The 14,173-nt window shown below is 43.9% G+C and overlaps 1 protein-coding gene across 6 annotated transcripts in view; it reads right to left on the reverse strand.

The window, feature by feature from the left end:
- Positions 1–14,173, reverse strand: part of DMRT1 (doublesex and mab-3 related transcription factor 1) — a 111,234-nt gene that overhangs the window by 36,669 nt on the left and 60,392 nt on the right. For 4 of the 6 annotated variants that reach the window (XM_079926666.1, XM_079926664.1, XM_079926669.1 and 1 more), the window contains one exon: positions 5,986–6,133. In XM_079926666.1, the coding sequence (XP_079782792.1) occupies positions 5,986–6,133 (148 nt within the window). The remainder of the gene's footprint in view (positions 1–5,985; positions 6,134–14,173) is intronic. The other 2 variants (XM_079926665.1, XM_079926668.1) reach the window with 1 other exon arrangement.

The following is a 14,173-nucleotide window of genomic DNA, read 5'->3' on the forward strand; positions in this document are numbered from 1 at the left end:
GTCCATTCCGTGGGCGAAAGCTCAACCACTTTGCATTCAGTTATGACAACCGTGGGGAAGGTAGCGTACGCCATCAGTGAAATCAGGCACTTCTAGATTCATCGGCATACAAAACTGCCAATGCTGAATGCATTCATAAAATCCTATTTGGGGACACAGAGGCCTCTACAAGCTGCCCAGACATTACAGAGAAACATGAGGGCTTCAACTCAGGGAGACCCTTCTGCTGACCTTGCCATCTGACCTCTGGGTAAAATGTAAACGCTCTGCACCTGGCCTCAGAGCTGCTCACATCCTATGTGTGTCAGATGACTAATATGTAAATAGCTCGTGATAGGTAATAAGCATTCAGATGTGCGTTTCCGTCTCCTAAAAAGAGCAGTTTGAATGTAAAGGAAGGGTGCGTGTGCACAGGAGCCTGCCACTTATCTGAGCTGGAAGCGGCCAAAGATCCAGAAGAAACAGGAGGCACCATTTCTAACTTTCAAACTGAGATCACAAAACGTTATAAAGAGACAAAAAGATTGAAGCATGTTCACCTTTACCATTTCAAATCTAAACCTCTTTGCAAGTGTTGTCCAGCTACATACACTCCGAGAACTTATTCAAGAATTCACCTGTAGAGAAAATGCCTATTTACAGGTATGAAATGCCACCTCCCTGTAGACATGTGTGCATCTACGGACACAGAGGTGTTGCTGTGCAATCTGCCTGCTTATCCCAAGTTGAGGAAGCATCATTTCCAGAATGCTCCTACCACCACTTCCTGAAACGCCTGCACCTGTTACTATGACCTGGCCACACTCACACATAAACCAGCCTTCCACTTGGGCACTAGGCCAGTGTTTCTCAAACTATCTGCAAGGAAGGGCCTGTTTTGTTTAAATTTTTTTTCAGTTTCCGGTCCACCACAGTCTGATGCTTTTATAAAATACAATAAAAAGGAATTACTAGAATCATAATCCAAAAAATGGAAAATAACAGGTGTTGGCTAGAGAAATTGGAACCCTCATACACTGTAGTGGAATGTAAAATGGTACAGCCCCTGTGGGTAACAGTTTGGAGGCTCTTCAAAAAGTTAAACACAGAATTACCACATGATCCAGCAATCCCACTCCTAAGTATACTTTTAGAAGAACTAAATATATACTAATATACTAATATACTATATACTAATATACTTTTAGAAGAACTAAAAGGTATTCAAACAAAGACTAGCACGTTAATATTCATAGTAGTACAACTAACAATGTCAAAAAAGGATGGAAAGAACCCAAATGTCCATTGACTAATGAACAGATAAACAAAATGTATATCCATACATGCAATCGTATGAGGCTATAATAAGGAATGAAGCACTGATTACATGCTACACCTTGTATGAACCTTGAAAATATTACGCTAACTGAAAGAAGACAGTCCAAAAGGCCACATATTATATGATCCCATCTACACAAGATATCTACAATAGGCAAAGCCATCGAAACAAGAAAGCAGATTAGTGGTTACCAGGGGCTGGTGGAAGGGAGAACGGAAAGGACTGCTTCACGGGTATGGGGTTTCCTTGTGGGGCGATGGAAATGACTTGGAACTAGATAGAGGGGATGGCTGCCCAACACTGTGACCTACTAAATGCCACTGAATTGTACGCTTTAAAGTAGTTAATGGTTAATCTTATGTCAGGTGGATTTTACTTCAATATAAAAATGAATTGCTAGGAAAGTGAAAGACAAAAACTACGAGCCCCAAGTTTTTATTGATTCAACAGAGAATTGCTCTGTCAGACGGCTGTTTACTCTGAATTCCTCTGCTTATCTCCTCTTAGACCAGTAACAAAGCGTGCACAGCCCCACTCTGGGGACCACTGCCCTACAAGGGGTGCCCTAGGGGATCCCACCCCACCTCGCTCACTCAGAGACATGCTATCGTCCCTGACAATTATGCTCCCACACATACCTCCCATTAGCTAATCTTTATAATAACCTACTATGATAACCCCCTTCTTTAAAGAAGAGAAAAGGCGCTTCCTGGAACTCACCCCCTCCTCCAGGTACTGCCCCATTTCATTACTCCCCTTACAGCAAGACCCCTTCAAGAGCTGTCTACACTCACTGCCCCCATGCTTCTCTCCCACATGCTCCTGGACGCACAGTCAGGGTATGGCCCCCACCTCCCCACCACAGGGGCCGCTCATCAAGCCGCTGATCATTTCTACCTTTCAACAGCCCACGGTCAATTCCAGTCCTCAGCTCACCTGACCTCTCAGCATTATTTGGCTTCGTTCACTGAAATGCTTTCTGTACTTCCCTTCCTAGTTTTCTTCCTACCTCACGGGTAGGAGAAGGTACCTACCTGACTCTCCCCTGCTGGTCTTCCTCATCTACCAAACTTCTAAACGTGAGAAGGTCTCAGAGCTCAATCCTTGGTCCTTTATTCTTCTCCGTCTACACTCACCTCTCCAGGTGATCCCACCACATTAACTTCAAATGACATCTACGCACTGAACGCTCAAGTTTCTATTTCCAGCAGGGAAATCGCCCCTCAACTTCAGACTTCGTACATCCAACTCCTACTTGACGATCCACTTGGATGGCTCACGTACATCTCACACTTAACACATGCAAAATTAAACTCCCAATTCCTGCAAACCTGTTTTTCTCATGGTCTTCTTTACCTGAATAAGTGGAAACTCCATGTTTCTACTTGATCAGTCAAAAATGATGGAGTCATCCTTCACTCCTCCCTTTCCATCCCATCCCAAATTCATCACCAAACCTTGTTGGTTCTATCTTCAAAATGTATCTAGAATTCAACCCTCCCACACTGCCATCACTCCCACACTCCCACCCCGACTAAGCCACTGCCATTTTCGCAAGCATTATGGCCACAGCCTTCTAACTGGTCTCCCTGCCTCCGCCTCGCACCCCTACAGTCTGTTCCTAAACAGCAGCCAGAGTGATCTTTAAAAACCACAAGCAGACGTGTCACCCCTTTGCTGGAAACCCTCCAGTGGCTTCCCACCTACTTGAGATAAGAGCCAAAGTGCTTGCAGTGGCTCACAAGGTCTTACACAACCAGGCCCCACCATCTCTGATCTATGTCCTAACACTTTTCAAGACATAAAAAAAAGTGAGAGAATGGCTCCCAGCCTTTTTACAAAGAAAAACATTAAACAGTAGCAACACAGCAAAAGGAAAACTTTCCCTGTAATTCTTTTTCCCCCTACATTCTATTTTCATGTTGTAATCTCCAGCAAAACCAGAGGAAAACCTTGAACTTGGACTCATTTCTTTGGATGGTAAAGAACGGTTGATCTTTAAAGAAACTGAAGAAAAATGAATTTAATAGACAAATTTATACTTAAGTAAGACTTTAACGAAAACATTAAACCTACTGAAAAAACTGGTTTTCAACTTACTTACAAATCCCCACCTAAAATAACTGATATACTACTTACAAATTGTAATTTATCTATTAATGCAACCAACCAAAGGACCTCAACTCAAACTTGATAGAACTGATAAATGTAACTGGTTATCAGCCAGCCTCTACCACCTTCTCACAAATGACTATACTGATGCCCCCATCCCCATCGCCGCATCCTGCCACTAGCCTCAGCCCCATTTACCAGAGGGCCTAAATGGCCCCCACTTGTGTCGATGCTGATGATAAAAATGAGGATCCAATGCCCCAGGAGGTGATCCTGAGGCGTTCCTATTGACCCCCAACTTTCTCTTTCCCCACCCCTTCCCACCTGCTCCGTAAAAATGTCATGCAATGTAGGAGCCCAAGACACCATATATTTGGAAGCCGTAAAGCTGCATTTCTTTAAAAAATAAGCTGAGGTTTGGATTTCCTATGAATCCATATTCTCCTTCTCCATGGCAATCCCAAAGTAGATATTACTGAGATTCCACTATATTTCTTCCTAGCTCACTCCCTCGTGTCTGAAGTGAGCTAGAGAAGGATCAGAAGGTTAAGCCTGAGGTCTCCTCACACCACACTTTCAAACACACTCTTTCAAACATACACATCACCAGAAAAGTGTTAGGAAATCCTAGGTGTTATTCACCCCGTCTCTCACCACGGACACTGGGGTGGCTGGTCTTTCTTTTCCTGGACTGTAACGTCTCTCCTTCTGAGCCTTTTCCTTTTCTGCCATAAATTCAAATGCCTATTGGTCCTCTCCAAATTCCTTCCTCTCTGCTCTAGTAAATTTCCTCTTACCTTTTTGTCGCACTGCCTTGCTCTGAATTTACACCTCTGTCTCAAGAATGCCAATGCTTGTAAAAATATTCCACTATTCCTAGAGCAAGGAGCTCAGGCAATTTCTTCCTGGAAGTAAGTTTCAGTCCTAATTTCCTGTATGAGCAAATAGTTTTTTAACTGCTCCATCCCTCAACTCTGGCTCCATGAGACGATGAGTTAGAAGTGTGACCTTTCGGGATTGTGTTTTCTTATAGAGCAAGTTTACTTAAAAATCATACCTGACTCATTTATTCCTTTGTTCATTCACTCCTTCATTCATCCACTCAGCTGATGAAAAACAAATAGGCATCATAGCAGCTAAAAAGGTACATAAAATGTGTTCTCTGTCCTTAAGGAGCTTATAATTCACATAAATATATAGAATCAAAGGCAGCATGAAAGAAGGACCACGTGGGCAAACATTATACGGTATGAATATTTACATAAAGAATTGTGTTTGTCCGTTCCTGGCAAAAAGTGATTATGAATGGGTCAAAGTGCAATCAATAATGTGTACTTCAGTCTCTCTATAGTTCAAACTGGTCAGGTTCCCTCGACCTATGTATTCCATATTAACAAAATCCTTTAGTTTATTTTAGTATGGTAAATAAAGCTTTTTTAGACTTCACTGTTCTGCATTTGGAAATCAAAGCATGGTTCTGATTCTCACTCTCCAAGCACTCGTTTTACCAAGAGGCCAGTTCTTTATAGAGAATCACGTTATTGAGAAAACCAGCTTCTTTTGTCTAGTGGAGTCAGTTCAAGTAGTCGATTTCTCTACCAACTCACTCACTATTGCCCTGATTTCCACTCAATTGTGTATGCTTCTCACTTTCCTAGATCAAAAGATGATGCTTAAATACAAAGAACTTAAAAACAGGGCCTGGAAACACAGCAGCCGTAAAAGACCAGCCTATCATCGCAGTGTAAACACGGGGGAGAAAGTTAAAATTGAAGTTGAGGAACTGTGTATTTCAAAGTGCTCTGGTTCATTAAACAGTCATTTTTTATTTTAAAACCATTATATCAGAGTTATTTGCATTGCTACTGCATAAACTCTGAGATCTATTATATTCAAAAATGTTTTATTACGTTATTCTATTTCCTCCTGCAAAAGATGAATACACCTTCAATTTTAAACTGGAAAAGTTTTGGAAAACGATTCTTCAATAGACAGAGATTCATTTCACCAAAAATATCAGGACTTGAACCACATTTAAAGTGCCCCTGGGGGCTTCCCTGGTGGCGCAGTGGTTGAGAGTCCGCCTGCCAATGCAGGGTACATGGGTTCGTGCCCCAGTCCGGGAAGATCCCACATGCTGCAGAGCGGCTGGGCCCGTGAGCCATGGCCACTGGGCCTGCGCGTCCGGAGCCTGTGCTCCGCAGCGGGAGAGGCCACAGCAGTGAGAGGCCCGCGTACCGCAAAAAAAAAAAAAAAAAAAAAAAAACCCACATAAAGTGCCCCTGATATTACATATTGATCCTCCAGAAAATACATCTTTGGCTTCTGATGGTAGTCTCTATCTTATTCTTATCACTCCGGGTGTCCAGAAAAGAGAAACATGATATTAAGAATCTAGCAAAGCAAAATCGTTCCATAACTGAATACTTTAAAGGATACTATACAACCTTTCCAACAGCTGCTATCTGGTAAGCTATTAGAGAGGACCAGAGATCCAGTGCTGGGCAGGTAGCCTCTCTCCACCTCAAATCCAGGCTGCGTAACCAGGAACCTACCGCTCGCTTTGGCTTCCGAGTAAGAGAGGCCGTCCTCAAAGGTGAAGATCTGGGACATGCTCTGGCCCAGGTAGGAGGTAGGCGGGTAGTAAGAATGCATCCTGTACTGGGAACTCACTGCGTGGAGGCTCTCCGAGTTTTTCATCTGCTTAAGAAAAAAGAAGGAATATGTTGAAACCAAAGTTGCCTGTTATAAGAATTACCTAATTCTTTAAATTAAGGGAATAGCTTATTAAAGTTGGAAGTATCCTCACCCATGAATATGCCCCTCCAGTGCACAGACCCTGGAAATACTAGAACTGTGCAGCCTGAGGTGCCTTTTCGATGCTGGAGGCCCCTCTAAAGTACCCCTCTAATTCCATCTGGTCACAGGATGCTTGACTAGCAAGTACAAAAGAGAACAGGGCAGTAAAGACCAAAGAGCGCTGCTTAGGACCCAACACAATCCCCTGAAACACTGACCAGCACATCTGACCAGGAGCAAGTTATTTAACTTCCTCACGTTTCCTCCTGGGTAAAACGAGCATCTCACACCTTGGTTACCTTACAGTGTTCACATCGAGAGAATATTTTTTAAAAAAACACGCAAGCCTCGTGTGAGGGTCGTTGCTGTCGTCAGCATGAGGCCGTGCTGGATACTGTCACTCAGAGCCCATTCCCACCCCCTCCTATGCTTTTCCCTGTAGCAAGGAACGGATGTCTGGGATCTGCTTCTTCCAGATGCTCCTGTCACCAGGCTTCTGGAGGTGATTTGGATTCCGCTAATAGGACATAAAATGAGATCTGGTAGGCAGAAGGGAGGCACATGCTGCTTCTTCAGCAGTAGTGGCAGCTGACACTTGGCAGTCATGCCTTTTTCTGGCAATCAGACCGTGCCTTTGGGACCATCAGGCAGCTTTTAGGTAAGGAGCAGTTCCCATAGCTTCCTGACCTCTCATTCAAGGCTAAGGAGATGGAAACTCCAGGCTTGAAAGGGGTCCCCACTCTTGCTTTCCTGGCTCTTCCTGGCCACTTCCACGAACATTAGAATTGTTCTGAGTCCTGCACGGACCCTGGTACAACAGTGAGCACTAAACACATGATCAGATAGATCTCCACAGCAAGAACAGCTCAACTAACAGCTAGACTTCAAGTACGTATACTGCCTTTTAAAAACTACATTCAGGTGGCATTAACTTTATTTAAAAAGTCAACATAAGGGAATGTTCAAGGATAAACCAACTCTGTTTAAGAATTAAGGCATAATTTCAAAATCACGTTTTTCAATCAAATCTTTAGAATACTACTTGATAAAGAAAATAGTAGCAACTTGACAGATCCTGGCAGGATAAAAGTAGGTACTGGGCTTCCTCGAGATTTACTATGAACATCTAAATTCTAGACAATTTCCCAAGTGATATAGGCCTAAGTAATATGGCTTTGCTCGGTGGAAAGGCCTAACTCCCTGATTTCTCTGTGCTAATCTGAGAAGCTCAAGGGATTCCTTTTTGACCCTCCCAACTGCTCCCCAGCACAGATGTCTGTTCTAATGGGTGGATTATTGCTTCCTGCAGAAGCAAAGAAGACTCCATTCCACTTATTTCCTTACAAGTTAAGTTTATCTGGCAAGTTCCCTTTATCCTTTCTAGTTTGTTTTTCTGACGCATATAAAATGTTATCCCTTCTAACTCAATCACCCCGCTTTCATTTTCTACCATTATATAAATCTTTACTAAATAAGAGGGCAGGCAAGCTGTACTTGGAAATAGCCAAAGGGGAAAAACCGTCTGCCTTTAATGAGTGAGCCCAAGTCAGAAGCCATTAAGGAGCCGTGAAATCATTTAAAGTGAGGATCAATGGTCAGTTTACTGCACAGACCCAGTTATCAATTAGCCCAGTGCTTCCCAGGGCTCTCTTAATGTGTATTCAAATAGCCAGGGGATCCTGTTAAAAAGTAGACTCTGATTCAGCAAGTCTGGGGTGGGGACCTCACAGTGTGACATGCTCTCAATCAGCATCTCAATCAGGAGATGCTGATTCTGCTCAAGGGACTAGAATAAATGATCCTTTCTCCCATACTTGGAGCCTTTAAGGGCCATGACCAAAGGAGGAACTTCTAAAAAAAACTCTTTTGAACAACTGTTTTACAACCATCAACTTTCCACCGGAACTGAGGGAAGGTGGAAATGATGTAAAAAACATTTAAATTTTTTTCATTCTTTTTCTTTCTATATATGAGATTCCCCTGAGCTAAAGGATTTCCTTCAGGGGTCTGCTGCCATCTAACATGGCTGCAGCAGGACTAACAAACTCAGACACACTTTGCATTAAAGAGCCACTTCTGCCTCTATAGACCTCTGTCAAGTCAATCACACAGTCTAAGTAATGAACGCTGAACTAGAGGCTAAGTGTCGACTTTTAAGTACAAAGCGCCGTGATGTAACCCAAGGAGCCTCCCCGCTCTAGGTGGTGAGTTGGGCCCTTCTCCTTTCAGTTTGACAGTATCTTCCAGTAAGTTCTTTAGGAAAAATGTTTTTCCGTTTTGCCCACGTACGAGAAAACTGACAGGACTGACCCTGCAAGCCTCTGCAAAATACTGGATTTTTTTCTTTTACTGTGAATTTTATGTAAAACCTCTTTTTAAAAGTTTTCACTGTGAGTTTAGAGTAGGAATTGGCAAACATGTTTTGGTAAATGGCCAAAGAATAATTATCTTAGGCTTTACAAGCCGCAGGGTCTCTAGACAAATCAGAAAATGAATGGACATAGCTATGTTCCAATAAAACTTTATTTATAAAAATGCACCCTGGTCCTCAACCTTCACTCTCACTAGAATACAGGGAGGTGGGGACCCAGCACTGATGCCTGGGCTCCACCCCTAGAGCATCAGACTTCACTGCTCAGGGATGTGGCCTGGGCCCTGGGTTTTTTCAAAGCTCCCCAGGTAATTCCAGTGTCACACCAAGATTAAGAACCAGTGTTCTAGGATTACCTACATATTTCCCATACCCGGAGAAGTATGAAATCCCCAGTATCAGCTAAAAAGTGCAAAAGGTTAAGTCTGAGAAACAGACTAGTCACTGCTGCCAATCCCAATATGTATAAATACTTAAAAAGAGATTCAGCTAAACTATAGAGTTCTTTTTTGTCTTTCAACTAAAGCTTACCGGAAAATAAACACAATTTCAAATCCATGTATATGTTTGTTTTTCCTTAATTCCTTTTCTGTTTTCAGAAAGCATCAAATAACAAGGATTATTTGGAAACAGATATTGAGTTAACTGAACTCAGACTTTCGATTTCTCTAATGAAGCCCTAGATGACTGAGCTATAGCAAAAGAAGACCTCCAGCAAAAGAAGAAAAAGAAATAAAAGGTCAGACTCCACCTGAGATCATTAAAATGTGAATTTACTGAGGCCCCCAATCGCTTCAGTGGCTCCCAACTAGAAGAATAATCTACAAATAACCATCCGCACAACGACTTGGAAATAAGAAAGAAGCTCGGTTTGATGCATTTCAAAGTGCACATGTAAACCTCTGAAACAGGAAGTTAAAACTGAATCGTGGGCTTCCCTGGTGGCGCAGTGGTTGAGAGTCTGCCTGCTGACGCAGGGGACGCGGGTTTGTGCCCTGGTCCGGGAAGATCCCACATGCCGCGGAACAGCTGGGCCCCTAAGCCATGGCCGCTGGGCCTGCGCGTCCGGAGCCTGTGCTCCGCGATGGGAAAGGCCACAGCAGTGAGAGGCCCGCGTAGCGCAAAAAAAAAAAAAAAAAAAAAAACTCAATCGTGATTCACCCAGAAAGTCCAGAAAGAGGTGTGGAAAAATGTGATTTAAAACTCTAGATCACTTCTTACTCCCTTCTAACTTAAAAAAAAAATCACAGCCTGCGACATTGCGCTGAGACAAAAACGGGTAAATAAGGAAACCTTTGAAATGTCCTGTTGTATGATATTTTAAACCAGTAGTACTTAGCTTGGGGTAATTTGTCCCCTGGGGACATTTAGCAAAGTCTGGAGACACTTTTAGTTGTCACAACTAGGTGTGTATGGGGGGCGCTACTGGCATCTGGTGAGCAGAGACCAGGGACGCTGCTACGCATCCTCCAATGCGCAGGGCGGCCCCACACACTGTCCAGCCCAACATTCTGGTGGCGCCAAGCTTGAGAAAACCTGCTTTAAACCAACCGAACACTAACCACCCCCTTGTGCTCAGCTCCTCACCTCCAGCTAAAACAGCAAGCTCTACTGAAGGATAAAAGGTGCTCCCAAATGGAAGCGACTGTTCAGTTCTGCTGAAAGGATATCACTTCTCTTTCCTTTATGCAATGCTGCCTTGCTTCTTCTCAAGATTTTATTTTTTATTCCTTTAAATTAAACAAACCAAGTAAAACCTAAAAGCCCAGGATTCCAGTGCATTACGGCTACTATTATTATTAGCATGTGGTAGCTGGCAAGCAAGAGGCATGTTTTATACCTTATTACCCACCCCAAGTCTCTGAACCAGAGTATGACCTACGCGGGAGCCGGGCTGGCGGAGAACGTGCGCGGTGTCAGTATTAACCCTGGAGGAAAACCTAAGAGCTTTGGGTTTTATTTTATTAAACTGTTGAGAACATACAGCGCAACGAATCTGAACCACAGGTTTCCCTCTTATATACCACAGTCACCCTTTTTTATAATAACGATAAAATCCCAACAGAATGTAAAAATGTTAGACCCCACTTCCTTTAAAGAAAAATTCCTAAACACTACTCACTGGTGGTCTATTAACAGTTCAGATAGGAAGAGTCTGGTCTCACACTGAATCAAACACTCCATCCGGGGAATAGCTAAAAGAGATTCCTGAAAACCAAGTCCTGGTCTCGTTTATATCAAGCAGAGCTCAGCTGCACAGAATTAGAGTCGGCGAAGAAAGGGGATGGTCTTCATAAGAAGACTGACTGTATAGGCTAAAATTCCTAATTGCAAACTCTGTTGTTTAAACAAACAGCGTGAAGATCCCGCTGGCACTGACATGTGACTTACGGGCTTTTAACTGCAAAAGCCACATGTGGGATAAAACTTTGGTTTTAAGAGCAGAAACCTTTTTTTTTTTTTTTTTTTTTTGCGGTACGCGGGCCTCTCACTGTTGTGGCCTCTGCCGTTGCAGAGCACAAGGCTCCAGACACGCAGGCTCAGCGGCCATGGCTCACGGGCCCAGCCGCTCTGCGGCATGCGTGATCCTCCCGGACCGGGGCACAAACCCGCGTCCCCCGCATCGGCAGGCGGACTCCCAACCACTGCGCCACCAGGGAAGCCCAGAAACCTTTTTATAAAACAAAGCAGGGCTCTTCGCATGCTGTGGAATTCTAGATCTTCTGGTGAGCTTAAGAGTGGAGGTTAGGGCTGACTTTTTTAAACTCCTTATTAAAGAATTTCTTTAGCTTTAAAAGAAGCTTCTTTTCAAACTATTTGAATGGGATGCCTGTTCCCACGCTCACCTGATCGCACACTGAGAATGCTCCTAGCCCAGGGACCTTAGACCTGGGCAAGGTGCTTTCCCTAAAAGGCAAGTGCCCATCCCCCCTCCTTAAATAGGCACCTCATTCATCCTCTGGGATGCCACACATGGCAGCTGGAAGGAGTTATTTTTAATGACTGCTGTTATACACACATTTCAGGGATTACTGAAACATCAACAGACCCAATGCTGAGTCACGTGCCACAAGCAGGTTCCCGACAGCTACAATCCATCCCTCCCTTCTTCCTTCCCTCTCCCTCTGTTCCCCTGGAGGTTATTTTTTTCTCCCCTAACTTCGTTAGGAGTTAACTTCCTCCACTGGGCCCACCTTACTTTCTCTTAGGTGCTATATTATGGAATGTCTTCCACTCCCCTCCCTAGAGCCAAGAAAAGGAAACAGAGGGAGACTGGCCTGTGAGGACTCAGGCCCTTGGAAGGGATTCCTGAAGAGCCAGGGGGACTCCTTCAATGGGGGAAAGAACTGTGTTTGAGGGTCAGCACTTAGATGCTGGAGAGCACAGGAGCTGTTTGTCCAGAAATGCAAGAGGTGCTCTTCCTCCTGAGAGGAAGTGGGAGGGGGGAAAAGGAGACAGAAAGACGATGTGCATGCAGTATGGCAGAGAGGACAAACAATTTAAGAAATGATACATCGAAGATGTTTAAAATTACAAGCCCCATGTTTCCCAGAGCTTCAGAGCCTGTGACACAAGTGAAAGCAAAACAAAACTTGTGTGGGTGAGCTTTTCCAAAAGGATAGAAGAAAAGCAGCTCAATTCCAGGCTGGACTAATACCAGAGTAGATTTTTAAAACATAAAATACACCGTAAGATGAACCATGGGAAAAAACATAGACCCTGGAGAAGGCATAATACAGGAATTCACATCACTTTATAAACTTTAAAATATGGAAACGGCATATGATACCAGGATTGCACTTGCATTTATTAGTGGTCCATTTCGCTTGTCCTTAGTAAAAAAACAATTAAGATGCAAATAGGGACTTCCCTGGTGGTCCAGTGGTTAAGAATCTGCCTTCCAGGGCAGAGGATGCAGGTTCCATCCGTGGTCGGGGAACTAAGATCCTACATGCCACTGGGCAACCAAGCCCGCGCACCACAACTACTGAGCCCACGCACCTCAACTAGAGAGACTGCGTGCCACAAACTACAGAGCCCATGCACTCTGGAGCCCGTGCGCCACAACTAAGACCCAACGCAGCCAAAAATAAATAAAATGTTTAAAGAAAAGATGCGAATAGACCCACATTTTAAAAAACCCAAACTAACTTCCTAAAACTTCTGTCACTTGGTTGTTCTCACCATCGGCATCACTGGCACAGACAGAACAGCTTACTCCTCTAGCCAGTGTTTTACAATATGCAGCACTGTGACCCTTTAGTGGGCCCCAAAGTAATTCAGCGGCTGCAATCAGCAAACATATATACCTTTAAGAACAGTATGGAAATGAATGAAATGAAACTGAATAGAGTTCAACAGAAATATGAGAATTCACTGTATACAATATGGTAAGAGCTGTTTTATGAAACTTTTATTTTGTGTTTATGTGAAGGTATAAAATATACTGGATTACAATATAAAATATTTCTCATTGTGAGTCTTGGTCTAAAATGTCTGAAAGACACTGGTGTAAGGATCAGGTGAGGGGAAGTAAGGACCTTCAAAACTAGGTACACAGGGGGCTTCCCTGGTGGCGCAGTGGTTGAGAGTCCGCCTGCTGATGCAGGGGACGCGGGTTCGTGCCCCGGTCCGGGAAGATCCCACATGCTGCGGAGTGGCTGGGCCCGTGAGCCATGGCCACTGAGCCTGCACGTCCCGAGCCTGTGCTCCGCGACGGGAGAGGCCACAGCAGTGAGGCCCGCGTACCGCAAAAAAAAAAAAAAAAAAAAAAAAGGTACACAGTAAGAAAAAGCCAAACTCTGAAAATGGTTCCTTTTCCCGGAACCTGGTTTTATGCATTTTCGGGATTCACAAAAGAGAGGGGAGCAGTTCATGTGGAAACAGCCTCTGGGACTAGCCCATTGTCTCATTCACAAATCTGAAACACAAACCCAACTGTGTGACTGACTTCCCACCTGAAGTCACACAGAGCCAGGCAGAAAAGCAAGCATGATTCACATAAAAGCCAACAGGAAACAGCTTTGGTGAAAGAGCTGGTTTGTATTGTTAAAATTGGGTTAATAACTATCGAGACACAGTACTCTCCACTCTAGCGTGCAAGTCTCTAAGAGCATGACATTACACCTCTGCAGAAAGGTGGAGGGAGCTTTGGGAATGGTGACATCCTTAATGTCACTTTCCAGAGAAAATGTGCCTTGCACATCGTACATCTAAGGGGGGTTGGGGAGCGGGAGGTGGACAGGAAACTGTAGATACTTGAGTCCTCATAATGTAATCGTCATGAACATAGGAAAAACCTGTCCAAGACATCAAAACCTTGGTTCAGCTCACAAGGCATTAAGCAGAGAAGGCAGGATGCCAAGGCAAGTCAGCCTCAGAAGCTTCTCTCTCCTAAACCAGGCCACGTTTCCCATTTTAAATTAAGGCACCTGCCCACTATAAAGACCTAGGCATTGCTTTTGGATTTTAACAACTCTTCACGTTTTCACTGTTCCAAGATCAAATTGGGAGTCTGAAAAGGAGAAGAAAAGATGCCTGCAACCACACGTTCAGGAACTTTGATTTTAGAA

This window comes from Stenella coeruleoalba (genome assembly GCF_951394435.1).
Source record: "Stenella coeruleoalba genome assembly, chromosome: 7".
NCBI lineage: Eukaryota > Metazoa > Chordata > Mammalia > Artiodactyla > Delphinidae > Stenella > Stenella coeruleoalba.